Raw genomic sequence first — 20122 nt, 5'->3', positions numbered from 1 at the left:
GATGCAGGAAATTAAAATGATCTAGGAGGCGGTCAAGAGCTTCTCTCCCATGAGGCCAGACCATAATCGTAAGGTTGACGTACCTCAGAATCACGTTGGTTTCAAAGACGCCGTCTTCAGTGCCATGTCGTCAAAATCCTCCATAAAATGATTGGTGACTATTGGGGACAATGGGCTCCCCATAGCCACTCCGTCAGTCTGTTCAAAATATTTGTCATTGAATACAGAGTACGTCGACGTCAGCACATGGCGACAAAGCTTGGTTGTTTCCTCATCCAGTTTCTCGCCAATTAATTGCAAGGATTCTTCCAGAGGAACCCGGGTAAAAGGCGACACGACATCAAAACTCACAAGCAAATCACAGGGACTAAGAGACAAGGACTTAAATCTCTGAATAAACGCCATGTAATTGGGAATATGATGTTCACATTTGCCGACGAGAGGGCCAAGAACAGACGCTAAATACTTGGCTAGATTGTAGGTAGGAGCACCCAAATTGCTCACGATCGAGCGAAGCGGGACCCCTTGCTTATGAATCTTGGGTGGACCGTATAATCTCGGCGGAACGGCAGCACAAGGATGAAGTTTTTTGAGAACATCGTCAGGTAAGGAACTCTTCTTCAGAAGTGAAAGCGTCTTCCGTTTTATCCGTTCAGTTGAGTCGTCCTGCAATCTTCGATGTGCTGAGTCCTCAAGTGATCCATCTTTCCTAGATAGTGATCCCGTGACAGAAGAACCGTTGCGTTGCCTATGTCCGCTGGTGGCTGTCCACCCGAGAAGAATATTATCAAATATCGATGTAACTAACAACGAACCGCTGTTTGTATAATCTCTGTGTAACATAGGCCGTGAAGAACAGAGACAATGCTTTGATTGGACTCCCTCTCCTGTTTTTGTTTTCGTCTAGAGGTAGGCCGCCACTGTAGTGCTGGAAGAATATATTTCCTCTTCGAAATAGTAGCGTTTGGAAGGCGGTGAGTAGAGCGTTGTGTTTAAACAATATTATATGGTACGTACTTCGGGGCAGCCGATGTCCGTACGTGTGTGCTATCGCGGTAAGTTAGTTAAAAGTCTCATGATAGCCCACAATATTTAGACACCACATCCAAAATCATAAAATATAATTATAAATATAAAAATATATAATCATCCCGTGATAAGTATCCCCATATATAGCTATACCGTGATGCACCTCATATCGCTTTGGAACGTTACGCCTAGATATCTAAACGACTTGTGTAAAAGCAGAATACTATTAATACTGTATCTGAACATTACAGGTTTGATCTTTCTACTCATTCTCATTGACTTACATTGCTTCACATTTCGGGCTAGCTGCTAGTCGTCTTGTCTTCCGACAGTCAAACAACTGCAGATTGCTGCCCACCCTGTCAGCCAAATCATTTATGTATACAGAGAACAAAAGCGGTCCTATAACACTTACCTGGGGCACTCCTGACTGTTACCCTGACTACTCATTCATACCTTGTAATGAAATTAGTCTGTGTGAAAAACCGAATAAAGACAGTAGTGTCAGTTGGTTGTAGTTTTACCTGTAGATTGGATTGTTATTCATTTATTTCTTTCGTGTAATAGCAGTCAGTGAGAGTAATCGCATGAAAAGATTCGACACCGTTGTTGCTTTGGATATTAACAGAATAGTTCATATAGTTCATTCTTTATTTTTCAGTGAAAACAATCTGTAGTTTATCGGTTGAACCATGTACTCATTCTGTGAACATAAACCAGTCTTCAGTGTTTTAGCTGGCACAGCTATCCATTGGTCCTTCTGACTGAAACCAGCCTGTAATACTTTAATTCGCTGAACTAATGCTGTGCTACATTATAGTGACAGAGGGTCGTCCTAAGTGAAGACGTACCTCAGGGGTATTCCAAAGTTAACACAAACAGTATACAATATACAAGTTCATTTAACGGTGAACTGGGTGGAGTAATTTTTCTTTTGATAATTTAAAACTGATTCATATACTGTTGTAAATTAAATTGTTCCAGGTGCCATTAACAAGTAACTAATTATCCTTGCGTATCACTGGTGTAGTACTGCCATCACTTAAATTGCCGACTCCACAAAAACTTCGAAAACCCTCAGACATGTGCGTCAAATCGGATTATTTTCCCAGACACAGACAGTCTGTAAGTTGGCCGATGGCCACGATGTCCAGCGGCGAGTGGGGACATGAGAAGGTGAGTGTTTCCTCGCTTGCGTTTCTGTGCTAACAATGCCAGCAGGGGCGCACCTCCTACCGATCAGTAGATATAAATTACACATGAGAGTAACAAGAATCTGTGAAAGCGTATTACAGAGCTGTTCGTACCCAGAAGCAGTACTAATTCCCAATAAGTAAAGTGAACGTAAATGAAATCATTTTTATACAGCTCATTGAGTAGAAAACAAATGACACTGTCGACATTCAGTTGTCTTGCGGGCGGCGTCGCGGCATACGTAATCGCCCATTGCCGGTGTCTCTCACCGTCTCAATAAAGTAGTATGAAAAACACAAGGTGCTCCTAAATTCTCTCTACAACTTTGATCATATATATTTCAGAAATGGGGATAGGTAGAAAAGCGCCATTGGCGGCATAATATTCATATACTAGTAAGATTCTAGTAACCGCTTAACAGAGTTCAGTGTATTAAGGTGACCATACTATCTAGAGCCAGATTCGGGGCACATTACAAAATTCGGAATTGAGCGTAATAAATGCTGACTATAACTTTAATTTGTTACAAAAGTAAATCAACTTATAATTTACTAGGACCTTTAAGATGGAGTGCCACAAGGCATACAGTATTTTTCAGTGCTATAGATTTTTTTCAGCATGCCTGTATTCTTCGACCACCTTATTAAAACATTCAACTTAAGTTTCATAATGACTCACTCTAGGCACTAACATTGCTTTTGTAGTGTCTGCAACAAACAGTAAACCGGCCGCTGTGGCCGAGCGCTTCTAGGAGCTTCAGTCCGGAACCGTTACTTAGGTTTAAGTAGTTCTAAGTCTAGGGGACTTATGACCTCAGACGTTAAGTATCATATTGCTTAGAGCCATTTGAACCATTTCAACAAACTGTATTTTGAGACTGCTCCATACGTTACTCATTTGGGAAAATACCCTTTCAGTAACAGCATACCGATACAGGTGAAATGAACGTACAATTCGTGGTAAACCGTTTCATGATTGTTAAATAGGTGAAATGAACGTACAATTTGTGGTAAAGCGTTTCATGATTCTTAAATCTGGGACAAATAGGTCTCCCGAATTACTCTTGAAAATTTCGGGACAGAGCTAGAAAAAATGTGACTGTCCCGAAAGAAGAGGAGACGGGACAGTTTAAATGCGTGCGTCATTTGTAGCACACAGGTTATCTAAGCGATATTCCAGTTCTGTGTCCGGCCTATGATGTCCTCATTAATGTGCGCTATTGCTGCTCTGATGTGAGCTCACAGTTCGTGCAACCCCGCCGAAGAAAAAAATGTATGGGTCTGGGTGTCAGATCTGGTCCGCCGCCTCCAATCTGTCCATGCAGCCCCAACTGATTCACCAGCTGCGACATGACACTTGGAAATCGACGACCGCCGCCTCTCCAAAGTTTCAAAATTTTGGCAATCAGTTGGGGATGCAGCTGGATCTATCGTCCAGTGTACCTTTTCCACGTAAGTGCATTCACAAATTGAGCTGCTACTTCCCTCCTCCCTCAGTGTGCCAAAGTAGCGAAAGGGGGGGGGGGGGGCGGGCGGCGTTACTGTTACCAGTGGATACGGTGATTACGATAAAGCATCAGCTATCCGCTCACCAGAGTGGCGCTGTACCCTCTATGAATTGCAAAGAAATGCCTCGAGCACATAGGCAATCACCAACAACTCGCTGCCTATACCTGCACCATCGCGATCTCTACAATATTAGTGCGCCTGTGTTATTCCGAATTACGATGTGATATCCCTTCATGCCTACGTGTCCGAAGGAACGGGCACTACGGTGACTACAGCCGTTATGAAACACTTGACATGTATTCGCAGTTGCAAATATAGAGAATCATCAGCTGTATAATGGAATGACGGCCCTAGACTCGAACACGGATTTCCCGCTTATAGCGAGCGGTAGCCTCATAATTTAGCTATCCGAGGAAGACTCACGGCCAGACCTGAACTTCAATACGTCGTCCACGATGTGTCTACAATCTGTACTCGTACATCCATTAAGTATATTCCTAAACAGGCTGACATCGGGCAAGCGACTTTGAACTAAAATGTTTGTCCTGTAAAGGAACATTCATAATGGATGTAGAAATATAGGTTTGAGACACATGGTTGACTACATGCGGAAGTTGGGGTTTGGCTGTGAGTCGTGTTCGGATAGCCAAATGATAAGGCAGCCGCTCGCGATTAGTGGGAAATTCGGGTTCGAGTCCTGTGCTGGCACAAATTTTCAACCTTGTCATTCCATTATAGAGGTCATAGTGTCCGCGGCTCGTGGTCTTGTGGTAGGGTTCTCGCTTCCCGCGCACGGGGTCCTGGGTTTGATTCTCGGCGGGGTCAGGGATTTTCTCTGCCTCGTGATGACTGGGTGTTGTGTGATGTCCTTAGGTTAGTTACGTTTAAGTAGTTCTATGTTCTAGGGGACTGATGACCATAGATGTTAAGTCCCATAGTGCTCAGAGCCATTTGAACCGGCGGGGTCAGGGATTTTTTCTGCCTCGCGATGACTGGGTGTTGTGTGTCTTTCATCATCATTTCATCCTCATTCACTCGCAAGTCGCCGCAGCGGCGTTAAAGAACTTGTGGAGCGGCGGTCGAACCGCCCCGCGAGGGGTCTCCTGGCCACCAATGCCATACGCTCATTATTATTATTACAGGTCATGGTTGTCTATATTCGCAACTGCGAATGCATTTCATGTGTCGCAACCTCTGGCGACTATTTCTGCTTTGCTTGTATCCCTTTAATGTGGCCTGCGTTTTGCCAGCTGTTCATGTCCATCCATATCGCAATTTGTTCTTGACAGAACAGTATAATTCCGTTCAAGTCGCTAGCGGAGTTACGCCAGTGATACTGTGCATTTTCTGAGTTCCATAAATTTGACCTGCGCCTCTATATAATACTTTTCGCTTGTAATAAATGTCACCAAATTGTTAGAGTAGCAATGATATTCGTCACTTCGTTATTATGAGTCACACAAAGTGCTACAAATGTTGACCCTGGACATTGATTCATGCTATAAAGCAATTCTGGATGGACGGTATCGCACATCGAATTTCATCTGCAGTTATCACAGCAGAGGCTTCTTTATACGGCTTGTCATATCTTCGCAAACTGTCGGCTTTCCTTTGTAGATTATTTTTTTCCTTCTCCTACTATCACTCGCTATGTACATCGTCCTTTGTACACCCTTGGTAGCGAATTTGCCAGCGCCAGGACTGCCAACGACCAGGCAGTATTATGTTTTATGTTTTAAATCATTCAAAAAGGAAAAAAAAAACTAGAACATGGAAAATTGGGAAATGCCGAGAGGAGAGGAAAAAAATGAGAGCAAGCGGGGGGGGGGGGGGGGTTGTAGAGAGAGAACTTGTGAATGAAAAAAAGTCACTGTAGGGGAAAGATATAGACACAGAGAGAGAGAGAGAAGTTGCGAGTGAAAGGACTGAGTGAGAATTGGGAGACGAGAGAAACGAACTTGTACAGGCGAGGAAGCTGGCATGAGCTGGTACGACAATGAACAAAATCAGCTCTCATTTCGGCGGAAGTCGACGACACTGTCGGTTGTTAGCAAACTGAATTAAATGGCGCGTCGTTAGCAGGAGCCGCCATTGTTTGCCGACTCGTTAATGGAATGATCTCTGACTGTTAGTTGCTCACACCGGCGCCAGGAGCGCTCGCAGCACAATGGCGGCGCTCGCAGGTGGCGGTGCCGTCTGCCGTCTCGCCGCCTTCTATTGTCGAAAGGGAGAATTGAGGCCCGCCTTAATGTCTTACTGCTGGCACAAAACTGACTAAAGGCTGGCTGGAAGAGGTTTCCCCGTCTGTGTGGAGGAACAAGGAAGGTGGAAGGGGCGGGCAAGGGAAGAGAAGAGGGCGCAGGGGGTGGGAAGGGGGGGGGGGGGGGGGGAGTGGCTGAGCAATCGAGACGTGTCAGGCCGCCCGCAGAGCTTTTGTGCCGAGCTTTTTCGAAACAGCCAATCACGATTAGCGACAGCTGGGAGCGTCGCTGGGGTGGTGGGCTATAGGGTGAGAGGCAAATGAAACTAAGAACTTATTTCCTGAATGATAGAGATCAGTTTTCACTTGCAACTATGTCAAATAAAAGCACCATTGAGTCTCTACCCGATTCAAAATACTATTGTGCCCCGCTCTAGACTGGAAAAGGTCAGTTTTGCTTCAGGTAAATATGCAGTTCAGCGTTATAGATTACCAAAGACATGTAATAATGTGAAATAGAACATCCGGTTCGAGGTCGGGAGTCAATATAGAATGAAGATATGACTACTCACAACCCAAGTTATTCCTTACAGCTAAAACAATTTGCAGTTTCAAATGCTACAAAATGTATATAGCGCTGTAGTCATGCAACAGTTTGATTCACAAGCAATTCCGAAAGTACAATTGCAGTGCTATAAACTAAAATGTATTTTTGCCAATTATTTATTATAAATTCACCAGAAAACTTTTTTACTATATTTTAAATACAACAAAACGTCTGATAAGCATCGTGTAGTGCACATTACACAATTTTTAAATAGGATGAGTTCTGAGTAGCCATATTAGAACCAATATAAACTTCTTGTGTACGAAAACAGGTCTTCTTCGATAATTTGCTCTTTTCACTTACATACAGGGTGTTTTAAAGTCTTGGCGACAAACTACTAGGGGTGATAGATCACGTCATGGGGAATAACCCTTTTCAGAGACCAAATGTTCACCGATGCTTCCTGGCGGCGTTATTCATCTTCAGTCATTTAGCACCCGAGAGGCGTTTAAGCTTATCACTTTCCCGCTTCATAATGCAGTGTGTGTTTCCCATTAACCAGTCTACTCCACGAGAAAAGTGGTGCGCCGAACTCCTAAAATATCTTTCTCCGCTTGGAGACGCAGATGCTTCAGGTTTTCGTGATGAAAATCATTCTATCGATTCACTGGGATAGATAGTAAGCAGATTGCAAGTTAGTGTACCCGGCAGGTTAGGTGATCTCTCGTTGCCACAGGGCCAACGTAAACAATGACACAATACCTGGCGTAGCTCTTAAGCATTTTGTCTCTTATAAAAGTTGTTCTTCATGATGTGATCTATAACACCCCGTATAGTGACTATGTACCTGTTTCATTCGTCGCATTTCGAATGGCCGATTACACGCATAGGGTGTGTTAAAAATTATCCCTTTTACAGGAGATAGAACTAGTGAAAACCGTGAAAACACGTCAGTAAACAGTTGTCTACAAACAGGTATTTTTGTAAGAAATTGTTCATGTCCACGTAGAATTATGGTTCCTCGTGGTACCACTGCCTCGACATATTTTTCAAATGAAAATGTTGTCCATTAAGCGCTGTAGAATTTCGACATTTTAGTTATCATCAAGCAAAATTCAGATCACATTTATGTAACTTGTTGCCACTCATTTAGCATGAAAATCGGTCCACCAGTCTACACGTGGAGACACTTACAAACATTAAGGTGAACACAGAGAATCCACACCATTTCATGCATTAACATCCAGCTCATAATCATGGTACGTCTACAGTCTGAGTATGGACATGCTGCTAGAATTAGTAGGCGAAGTACTTACTATACTGAGATTCTTTGGGAAATTCTTAACGGCTCTGAGCACTATGGGACTCAACTGCTGTGGTCATCAGTCCCCTAGAACTTAGAACTACTTAAACCTAACTAACCTAAGGACATCACACACATCCATGCCCGAGGCAGGATTCGAACCTGCGACCGTAGCAGTCGCACGGTTCCGGACTGCGCGCCTAGAACCGCGAGACCACCGCGGCGACGAAATTCTTAAGGCAGTGTGATTAATCCAGGAAAGAAATGGCTTACAGAACACATGTTTGACCGATCGTAAGTATTGTACATCACTCTGGCACTCTTGCCCCGTTGTATTAATAGAAGAGATGGACAGGACTAAACGAAGTGCAGCGAGATCCGTACGAGAGCTAGAATTTAGTAACCCCGAGAAATCGCAGATGTGTTGCGCCACACGAGGAGTTTCACTGTCGAAATTCCGGAAGTGCACGTTTCAGAATGATAACGAAGAGAAATTCAGAAATATTAGAGTTCATATGGAAGCTTATCAAGAGTCGTTGTTACCGGGTACCGTTTGTGAACGTAGCAGGAGTAAGGCAGCTTGCAGAGTGTGGTAGTAAAAATAGATATAGCTATATAGAAAGGTGTGTAATTCCGGAGTGATTTCGGTGAGGACATGAGTGCGGCGGGTAACATCAGTCCGCTGCTACCATTTGCTTGGTAGCGGAGTGGAGGAGTATGTACCCTAAGAATTTGAGAATGACCACGTTCATGTTAGGATGTCGAATCAAAACACCTTTCAGCCGTCTAAATTTACAATCGTTATTTTACTGAGCAATCGGTTTCGGTCTTACTTTACGCCATCTTCAGGCCTACAAGTGGTGATCGAAAGGATCGCTTTGTCAAGAACCTATGAATACCAGTCCTTGAATGCTGGCCCCAATTTTGACTGGCCCAGAGGTGGGATCTTCCTTCAGGTCGAACAGGAGACCGGAAGATGGCGTAACATATCGCCGAAACTGGTTGCTCAATAAAATAACAAATGGAAATTTAGACGGCTGAAATGTGTTTTTATTCAACATTATGTACTGAACAGCCGTTAAGATGGACATTCACGGGTGTTCGTGTTTGGTTCACTAGTGACTTCTCTGCAGGGAACACTTGAACAGGTGATTCTTGATATTGTATCTCACGATTGGTGTAAAGTTTTACAACTGAAGACCTGGGACCACAGCAGGACTGGAACACACAGCTTGTCTGTCATTTCATACAACTAGCGCAGCACAGGTCGAGGGTGTCAAGATTACGCTTGTGGCAGCCTTCAGACGTCACGTGACCAGTAGAAAGTCTTTTACTTGAGGGCCACTGACGTAGGGTGGTGCTGTACAGTCACAAAGAGGCTGATAAACAGCTGTATGCCGTTAATTAGGGGGCGCCAAGCAGGCACGTCTCAGAGCTTGAGAATCAGATATTTAACTTCAAAACATGTACACTGGTGTCCAAAATTAAAGCAACAGACGGAAATCTAGCAAGATTGCGAATGTGCTCACCATGGGGTGTTCCCATCTCTGGCAGCAGTACATGCTTGATAACTACGAAGCATGCTGTGAGTGATGTAACGTCTCGTGTTGAGGCAATAACAACTATTTTTCGTGCAGAGCCGCTCACAAGTCTTAGAGAGTGGTTGGTGGATGCTGACGTGATGCAATCTGACTCCTTAATGCACGCCAGACATGCTCTATGGGATTCAAATCTGGAGAGCGAGCAGGTCAGGCAGTGCATGCAGTATTTTCCGTATTTTTGGCCGGAGAAGTATACGTAGACATTAGTTTTTAATTGAAACTGACAGCAGAGAATTTCGGAAATGTATTTTGTTAAATTTCTTTCACCTACTCTTTAGTAGCTTGACATTTCATGGCTTAGAATTAGAACAGACTTGTTCATTCTTGAGATATATAAATTGTGTATTATTACTCGACGACAAAACAGATTTTAATTGCGTGCCATCGAAAGAAGCGATGGAAATGATCATAAACAAGTTTTCCAGCCAGAAGTCTACATACGGGAATGATGTACGACCTGTTCTCCACAGCTTGAGAATCTAGTGCTGGCGATAAGCAGAGACCAGAAACTGAAAAAATATTTCAAACGATATTTCGCCTCTCCTCTGTCTGGTTCACAGTGGCCTTAAATTAGTCACATGACACTCAGTTTCGGACAGGCGTCTTTCCTGTTTTCCACCAAACAATTCTACCGTTTCCACAATTACAACTGTTCAGACGCGTCACAGCTAAGCTTAATGTTTAATAGACTACCCACCTGCTACAAGAGTACAGTTAAATTTCTACCATCTCAACAACATTAGAGAATATTCTCTATCATTTCGCGGTGATTTCGTGGCGCTGCCTCAATTCGGCAGGTTCCCAACCAGGAAGGGGAATTTTTCGAGCTGTAAACCGAGGGTTGCCACAGGAAGGGAATGGCCTGCGGTTCTTTTCACGTGCCCGCCGCTAACATTGGGGAATTGGCAATTTCCGTAGCTGGCTCACATTTTTTCCAAGGTAAACGTCTCCCTTTCAGGTTTCCCTCTGCTGCTAATGGCTTTGCGGGACGGACTCATATTTTCCGCAGCGGCAAACGCATGCCTGACAGCTCTTTTAGCTCCGAGTAGCAAATCAATGCCGTACGTTGCACGAATCGCATCGTTTTATACCCATTGTAAAAGCACGTTACGGTAGCCAATAAAGAGTGAGCTGCAACGCTGGACTCGTACGACGTTAGAATTGGCGTTAAATCTAGTTACTAAACTGGAAACGGAATTTCTTTGTGTATTTCAGACTCAGGGGGGATTTGACTCGGTATGGATTTGAGGTATTCTTTTTTTTTTCCTTTTTTTTTGGCTCAATGGTTGTTTGAAGAGCTGTCTGCACATTCCTGTCACCAGAATGTAGCTTTGTGACCTACTAACAAACTCGAAGTCGTAAATAAGCGTCGTGAAGTACTCTTTTGTTATATTGTTATACATTCGTGTGAGAAACATAAGCAGGAAAGCAGTTTTCGCATAATATGTTACTGCCAAGTAACACAGCTCGACGATACAGTATAATTCGGAAGGTAATTGAATGAAATACGCGACGATACGAAGAGAAACGACATTTGTACACACAGAAAATTCACTGCACTCACCGCGATTTTTAATGTTTCCCTCGACATTACAAAAGGCAGGACATGCCGCTTAATAGTGTATGTGACCGCCACTGCTCACAAGGCATGCTGTGGAATGTGTTTTCATGCTGGAAACTACACTCATGCTCATAAATTAAGGATTATGATGACACATGGAGAAACAACGCTCTGGTGGGCGGTTTGCTGATTTAAATCATCTCGGGGTATGACCATGAGGTGCATTTGACCTGCGGTCGTCGCACGGTGGTGCTGGCGGCAGTCCACATACGCAGATGTGTGTTGGTGCATGTCAGAGTACAGTGCAGCGAGTAAGTGTGCAGACGTTCTCAGACGTGCTAATGGTGGCTGTGTGTTGAAAATGGCTCAAAGAAACACATATTGATGACATTATGAGGGGTAGAATATTAGGGCGACTGGAGTCTGTTCAAACACAGCAGGTAGTAGCACGGGTCCTCCGTGTGGCAGAAAGTGTGATCTCAAGGTTATGGCAACAATTCCGGCAGACAGGAAACGTGTCCAGGTGCTACAGTATGGGACGTCCACAGTGTACAACACCACAAGAAGATCTATATCTCACCATCAGTGCCCGCAGACGGCCACGGAGTACTGCAGGTAGCCTTGCTCGGGACCTTACCACAGCCACTGGAACAGTTGTTTGCAGACACACAGTCTACAGACGACTGAACAGACACGGTTTATTCGCCCGGAGACCTGCAAGGTGCATTCCACTTACCCCTGGTCACAGGAGAGCCCGTAGAGACTGGTGTCAAGAATAGAGTACATGGTCTTTGGAACAGTAGTCGCAGGTTATGTACATGGACGAGTCCAGGTATAGTCTGAACAGTGATTTTACTTGAAATTCATGATTTTCTGGTTTTTATCTTAAAAATTAAGGAAGCAAGATGGATTAAGTAGGCAAGTAAATAAAGCTAGGATGTTTAAAGTTAAGTAGAAGGGAAATCCGCTATAATCACAAAGATGTGAGAAGTTTCAAGTGAACAACTAAAAAACTATAGCGATAGTGTATCTCCAAAGGGCAAGTTCAGAGCTCATCTACTGCGTGTAGTGTAATTAAATTAATTCTCTCGCCCAAAATATTTGACTTTTATTATGATTACTTACCTGTGTGCTGATTGCACATTTAAATTGAGAGCTTCATCAGCCATCAGCAAAGGAAGCAATGATTTATTCGATAACTTAAAGTGGTGCATTACTAGCCCAGCAGCTACTTGGGAGACCAGATTTGATCTGGCGTTCCCTTAGCCGTCCGCACCGCGGCTTTATATGTAAGAACGCTGCGCGAGAGAAGAAGGCCCCAGTTGTCGCCAGACACTGATTAGCGCACCACCTGTGCTGGGAGTCGCGTCGCGTCGGTATCGTTGATATAAAAAACAGCCTCAGATGCAGTAATAAGTTACTCGGGATACGCGTAATGTAGTGGGACGAAATTAAGCGTCACCCATCCACCAAAGTCAGCCCAGTTTGCAGGTGACTATAAGTTTAATTTAGTTTTTGTTTATGTGTTTTCTTATTATTTGTAATAAATGTGAATTATCTAAAAGTTTGTATTTTTTTATGTGTTTCATGTACGGAGAGGTCGGCGCAACGAACGGGGACAGCATCTTCGTTGCCGCGACCAGAGAGGAAATTGCTGGCCGCTATACGTCGCGGGTCGACAGCCAAGGAGCAACAGAAGATCCTGGAACCGAGTTGTTGCGTCGTGTTTCTAAAAAATTAAAAATGAATTTTTATACTCTTTTTGTACAACAATGACATCAAATAGATCTTAGTCTTATTGAAATGTTAGTCACTGTCTGTCAACGCTCAAGTTCACATCTGTATGTGTAGTAAGCTAATAAAATAGTGTATGCTACTAAAGTTGAAACACGTGTCTTGAAGATTTATTTATGAAGAGTTATGTGAACGGATTAATAATATATTTGACAAGATTATTGATTCAGACAGCGTTGGCCGAAACTTTGAATCTAAAAAGTTTATTTAATGTGTGATTCTGATATCGATTAGATCAAGATAACGTGTGTCGATATAATTTTCTGAGGAGAAACAAACGAACTTTAAATTCGAAAAAGTTACGAAAACCAATTGGCCCAAGTGATGTAATTCTCTGCACACGACTCAACTGATGTTTTACAGTTTCGTTCAAGAACCATTCTATGACAATTTAAAAAGAATATGAATCATTTTTGAAGTGGGTTGTAACTGACGTAGGTGACGAAGTCTGCACATGGTCATATATCAAACGAAAACCTAAAATACGTCGTTACACCGCAGTAACCATGAAATCGTTTTCGAGTGAGGTGTTAATTTTGGGATGACATTAATGATCTATCTTTAGTTTGCGTATGTCGTATTTTCACGTGCCGCCGCAGGACAGACATTCTACATTATTAGCGTGGCGTTTGATGAACATTATCATCAAATTATGGCGAGCATTCAATTAAACATTTAATTTGAACGGTTACAGTTGCATCAGCGCATGAGACTCCAAACTGCTCTGGTAGTTGGATTGTGTGGATTATTTTTGGTCTGTGACTTTCAGAATATAGTAAACATTTTAGAGAAAATGGTTTTTAATTATGAATCCCAGACAATCTCCTAATTCCTCAGAGCTATAAGCTGTAGCTATTAGTATATTTCTCAGATGAAGTGGGCACTAGGAATTCTAATTACAGGCTTCACGTTTTGCTAATCACTTTCTGGTTGCCAATATTATAGTTAGAGAGCCAGTGTTGAGAATGGCAAACAGCATAAATAATACAAAACATTTAACCAGTTATTCCACCCGCCGCCCCACAGTGTGATGGTGTGGGGTGGGATTATGAATGGTGAACGTACGCACCTGCATGTGTTTGACAGAGGAACTGTAACAGGTCAGGTGTACCGGGACGTAATTTTGCACCAGTCTGTCCTCTTTTTCAGGAGTACAGTGGGTCCCACCTTCCTCCTGATGGATGATAACGCACGGCCCAACCTAGCTGCCATCGTGGAGGAGTACCTTGAAACAGAAGATATCAGGTGAATGGAGTGGCCTGCCTGTTCTCCAGACCTAAACCCCATAGAGCACATCTGCGATGCCCTCGGTCGACATATCGGTGTACGTCTTCAAACCCCTAGGACACTTCAGGAGCTCCGACAGGCGCTGGTGCAAGAATGGGAGGCTATACCTCAGCAGCTGCTCGACCACCTGATCCAAAGTATGCCAACTCATTGTGCGGCCTGTGTACGTGTGCATGGTTATCATATCCCATATTGATGTCGGGGTACAGACGCAGAAGACAGTGGTGTTTTGTAGCACATGTGTTTCGGGACGGTTTTCTCAACTTATCACCAATACCGTGGACTTACAGACCTGTGTCGTGTGTGTTCCTTATGTGCCAACGCTATTAGCGCCAGTTTTGTATAGTGCCACGTTATATGGTACCACATTCTACAGTTATCCTTAATTTATGAACATGAATGTGGTTTGATATGCAGTTCTTGTGGTAGGGAATTGTGTTCCTGTACCAAAGCAATTGGCAACTGCATGATGGTCTTTGGTATATATGGACGTGCTGCAGTAAGTTACCCCAAAAGGATCCCATGCGTGCTCGATGTGATTTAAGCCGGACGAATGGGTGGGCCAGTCCACTCGCCGAATATCCTCTTGTTCAAAGAGCTCCTCCTTTTGCACAATGCGGTACGGTTGCGCATTGTTATCCATAAAAATTAAGTCAGGACCGAACCCGCCTCTGGAAAGACGCTCTTTGACAAGGAGTACAGTGACATAATGATACTGACCGTTCAGTCTACCACGTTAAAAAATAATACCTCCCAACAACTTAATGTCTGGACCTCCAAAACGATCATGTTCGGTTGTGTTCCTGGATGGATTACGTACCCTTATAACATAAGTAATGGGAACACGTAATGCAACCAGGAGCACTGACGATCAAGATCGTTTTGATGGTCTATGTGTTACTGTGCATGGGTGTATTGACCTCCAAATCTTTGAAAACGGCACACTAACCAGTAAACGTTACTATGACACTGAACTCCCACCCCATGTGCGTCTTCTCAGGGGTGCATTCGGCCCTGACTTCATTGTTATGGATGACAGTGCCTCACCGCGTCAAACATTTAGGTGGAGGAGCTTTAGAAAAGAGAGGATATTCGGGGAATGGACCAGCATGCCCGTTCTCCTGACTGAAATCTGATGGAGCACGCGTGGAATGCGTTGCGGAGATGCATAGCAGCACGTACGCTAACGACTATCCAGTACTCGTCAACTGCACTGGTGTAGGAATGGGATACTGGACAAAAGAACCCCTTACGAACCATGTGGACAGACTGGAAGCTCGTTGCAGTGGTGACCACACACCTTATTAAGAACCGTGTTCCACATTTTGTAAGGTGATTATAACTAAAGTTAAACTTTCAAAACGCTGTAGATGAGACGCCCGCTAAACCCACTGGGCAGAACAGGTGATTAGGAATGTGGAAAGGGCCAAACAAGGTTGGGGTCAATTTCACCTTAAATTTGTAATTTATTGTAATTTAATAACACATTTACAAACAAAGCGGCACATAGCCGAATCTTTACAACAACGAATTTCAAAATGCAATTCTTTCACGGCTGAAGGCCTCCAAACAAGAAATCTTAAAAATCAACAGGATAAAAATGCACTTAAAATAGCAAATAAAATAATTAAAATATGTACATGGTCAGCTAGGCAGAAAGCCTCAAGGCAAAAGTGGATAGACAGACATAAACAAGACGCAATACAAACGCCTGAAGGCCCACAGTAAAATTTCCAAAACTGATTTACACAATTTTTTTTTACTTTTAAAGCATTGGCTATCATAGATTATAAACAGACAATTAAACACCCGTGAGGAACACAGTAAAGACGACGGCACTCAGAAGCATCCAGGGGATCAGTCTGCCCTTGTTCACTTAGGTGAGACAGGTGGTGAGACCAACTACACTTGATCCCTCGGTAACCCAACCAAGGGACAGCCACGGACCGACCGACAAAATGACTTGCTTGCCACCAATCGGTACATGATAACTCAAACACAAAATGTTTCGGACGTGATTATCAACAATGAAATATGTATTAAGCTATCAAAACTACACACCATGTTGGACAGCGACAATAGGTGAGGAAAGGACGCTGCCTGAAATTACGTTATTTGCCAGGATAGGTAACCGGAACACTAACGGCCACAAGGCAGAAAATTCCGCTAGTACACTTGAATTTGAAATACGGTAATATAGTTAATTTCACCAAAAAGGAACACTGCCTGAATTTACGTCAGTGGCCAGGGCAGGCAACCAGAACACTAACGGCCACAAGGCAGAAAATTCCGCGGATGCACTTGAATTGTAGTGAACCAATAGTTAATTCCACCACACAGCGGCTCGATTTCACCACTACAAACACGCGGTGTTTCTCACAGGAAAACCTCCCCAACAGCGAGCCACCGAAACGAACCACACAACATGAATGGACGTGGCTTGGGTACTTAAAACCACTACTCAACTTTGATGTCCTGGGTCGGTGAACCACGAAGCTCATTGCTATCGGACAGCTCCACACACGCTCCGTCACTGCGCAGGGGCTGCCAGCGGCCCCAGCCGACTGCACCGCGCGAAGATACAGGGTGTTTCAAAAATGACCGGTATATTTGAAACGGCAATAAAATCTAAACGAGCAGCGATAGAAATACACCGTTTGTTGCAATATGCTTGGGACAACAGTACATTTTCAGGCAGACAAACTTTCGAAATTACAGTAGTTACATTTTCAACAACAGATGGCGCTGCAAGTGATGTGAAAGATATAGAAGACAACGCAGTCTGTGGGTGCGCCATTCTGTACGTCGTCATTCAGCTGTAAGCGTGTGCTGTTCACAACGTGCAAGTGTGCTGTAGACAACATGGTTTATTCCTTAGAACAGAGGATTTTTCTGGTGTTGGAATTCCACCGCCTAGAACACAGTGTTGTTGCAACAAGACGAAGTTTTCAACGGAGGTTTAATGTAACCAAAGGACCGAAAAGCGATACAATAAAGGATCTGTTTGAAAAATTTCAACGGACTGGGAACGTGACGGATGAACGTGCTGGAAAGGTAGGGCGACAGCGTACGGCAACCACAGAGGGCAACGCGCAGCTAGTGCAGCAGGTGATCCAACAGCGGCCTCGGGTTTCCGTTCGCCGTGTTGCAGCTGCGGTCCAAATGATGCCAACGTCCACGTATCGTCTCATGCGCCAGAGTTTACACCTCTATCCATACAAAACTCAAACGCGGCAACCCCTCAGCACCGCTACCATTGCTGCACGAGAGACATTCGCTAACGATATAGTGCACAGGATTGATGACGGCGATATGCATGTGGGCAGCATTTGGTTTACTGACGAAGCTTATTTTTACCTGGACGGCTTCGTCAATAAACAGAACTGGCGCATATGGGGAACCGAAAAGCCCCATGTTGCAGTCCCATCGTCCCTGCATCCTCAAAAAGTACTGGTCTGGTCCGCCATTTCTTCCAAAGGAATCATTGGCCCATTTTTCAGATCCGAAACGATTACTGCATCACGCTATCTGGACATTCTTCGTGAATTTGTGGCGGTACAAACTGCCTTAGACGACACTGCGAACACCTCGTGGTTTATGCAAGATGGTGCCCGGCCACATCGCACGGCCGACGTCTTTAGTTTCAAAAATCAAATGGCTCTGAGCACTATGGGACCTAACATCTATGGTCATCAGTCCCCTAGAACTTAGAACTACTTAAACCTAACTAACCTAAGGACATCACACAACACCCAGCCATCACGAGGCAGAGAAAATCCCTGACCCCGCCGGGAATCGAACCCGGGAACCCGGGCGTGGGAAGCGAGAACGCTACCGCACGACCACGAGATGCGGGCTTCTAATTTCCTGAATGAATATTTCGATGATCGTGTGATTGCTTTGGGCTATCCGAAACATACAGGAGGCGGCGTGGATTGGCCTCCCTATTCGCCAGACATGAACCCGTGTGACTTCTTTCTGTGGGGACACTTGAAAGACCAGGTGTACCGCCAGAATCCAGAAACAATTGAACAGCTGAAGCAGTACATCTCATCTGCATGTGAAGCCATTCCGCCAGACACGTTGTCAGAGGATTCGGGTAATTTCATTCAGAGACTACGCCATATTATTGCTACACATGGTGGATATGTGGAAAATATCGTACTATAGAGTTTCCCAGACCGCAGCGCCATCTGTTGTTGAAAATTGTAACTACTGTAATTTCGAAAGTTTGTCTGCCTGAAAATGTACTGTTGTCCCAAGCATATTGCAACAAACGGTGTATTTCTATCGCTGCTCGTTTAGTTTTTATTGCCGTTTCAAATATACCGGTCATTTTTGAAACACCCTGTAACTTCCCTGGTTCGCAGCAACCGACCGACTCCTCCCAGAATACCGACAACATCTAAACTAGTCGTCAATGGAAATAACGCCGACTACACACACAACCTGACAAACACTTGGACGAAGACCTGAACGATACCAACAGTAACTAAGCACACACGAAGACAAATCGGGAGTCGATGCACACACTCGCAGCCGACTCATAAACGACCGGTAAGCCAAAAGGCGTCGTCCGGTAGGACGACCGACCGACGATCCACCAAGACCGTGGCCCGGCTCAAGTGATGCGCGGCGGCAATGGTTGGGCGATCCATATCGACGCAGCCCTCACTGCTCCAACCCGACTGCACTAGTGCCGCATTGCAACTCCCCGACTGGCAGGCCCGGACTGCACTTCAAGCGCATTTTAAACGACTGGCCGCTGAACTCACGACCCCAAACTCTTAACGACAGAAGTAATAGCAGCCGAGCAAAGATATTACGAGAGGGGATGTATCGATAAGCGCTGCTGGCGCCGGTCACGATCAGGCAAAGCATCAAAACTCAGTGAGAGTATTAATTTAAATTAAGGTAGTGAGGTGGAAGTACGTTAAAAACAGGGTGTAAAATACATGATGACGGGAACACGAGCCACACACGGCTCAGTAGAAATAACACCATTTGTCAGAATGACGTCAAATTGCAACGGAATATTATCGGAGAAGGGGGGGGGGGGGGAACGCATGGCAGAAGAAAAAAAATAGTGTGAAAATTGGTCAATAAATGGCGCTGCATGTGTCAGAATACGTAAATGAAAACACCTGCCATGCGCACGACCGATTGAAGTTGGTATAAACACGCCGGGTACACGGCTTTTCCTCTTTTCACCTCTGCGACGTTCGCCATAACTGCCTCAATGCATGATCGCGCTCTACTTGTAGAGCTGTATTACAAGAATGATGACTGTGCACACATCGCTCTGCAGAAGTTCAGGACACTGAAGGACTTGAAAGAAGGAGTTGGTCCGATGACTGCCATGGCTGATTGGCAGGCTGAAGTGCCTTCTGGATATCTCTAGACGAGTACCCATTCCTGCTTAACACTGATCGTACGTGTTCTATTTCTGTGGCCAAACTATCAGGATCTGACAGAGTTTGTGCTCTGTGGACCAGTGTTTTGAGCACTCCATTCTTCTGAGCCGGGTGGTAACTGCTGGCTAGTAGGTATAAGTCAGTGTGCCATCCGAACATTCATTTCACAATGGAAATGGAGAACGATGGACTACTTCCGTTCTTGGATGTTCTAGTGGAGAGAAAGGCAGATGGCACATGTCGACACAGTGTGTACCGCGAACCTACGCACACTGACGTTTACCTACAAGCCAGCAGTTACCACCATACGGCACAGAAGAATGGAGTGCTCAAAACACTGGTGCACAGAGCACAAACTCTGTCAGATCCTGATAGTTTGGCCACAGAGATAGAACACTTACGATCAGTGTTCAGCAGGAATGGGTACTCCTTTGGGGATATCCAGAAGGCACTTCAACCTGCCAATCAGCCAAAGGATCCAGAAGAAGAACCGGAAGAGTCAAAGAAGATGGCATACCTGCCATACGCCGGACCTATCTCTGCCAAAATCAGCAGGATTCTCCAGAAATATGACATTAAGGGCTTATTTTGCCCGCCTACCAATATTGGGACTATGCTGGGGAATATAAAAGATGACCTGGGGCTACGCAAGCCAGGTATTTACAACATACCATGCCAGTGTGG

General features: G+C 44.5%; 1 protein-coding gene across 1 annotated transcript in view; it reads left to right on the top strand.

The window, feature by feature from the left end:
• The first annotated feature begins 2175 nt into the window (after positions 1-2175).
• LOC124712070 (arginine and glutamate-rich protein 1-like) overlaps positions 2176-20122 on the top strand; it is a 187749-nt gene continuing 169802 nt past the window's right edge. Inside the window, exon 1 of the mRNA XM_047242364.1 lies at positions 2176-2205. Coding sequence (XP_047098320.1) covers positions 2176-2205 — 30 coding nt within the window. The remainder of the gene's footprint in view (positions 2206-20122) is intronic.

Source organism: Schistocerca piceifrons, chromosome 8, assembly GCF_021461385.2.
Source record: "Schistocerca piceifrons isolate TAMUIC-IGC-003096 chromosome 8, iqSchPice1.1, whole genome shotgun sequence".
Taxonomy (NCBI): Eukaryota; Metazoa; Arthropoda; class Insecta; order Orthoptera; family Acrididae; genus Schistocerca; species Schistocerca piceifrons.
Note: the sequence above shows the minus strand (reverse complement) of the source record. Positions and strands in the feature narration are given on the sequence as shown.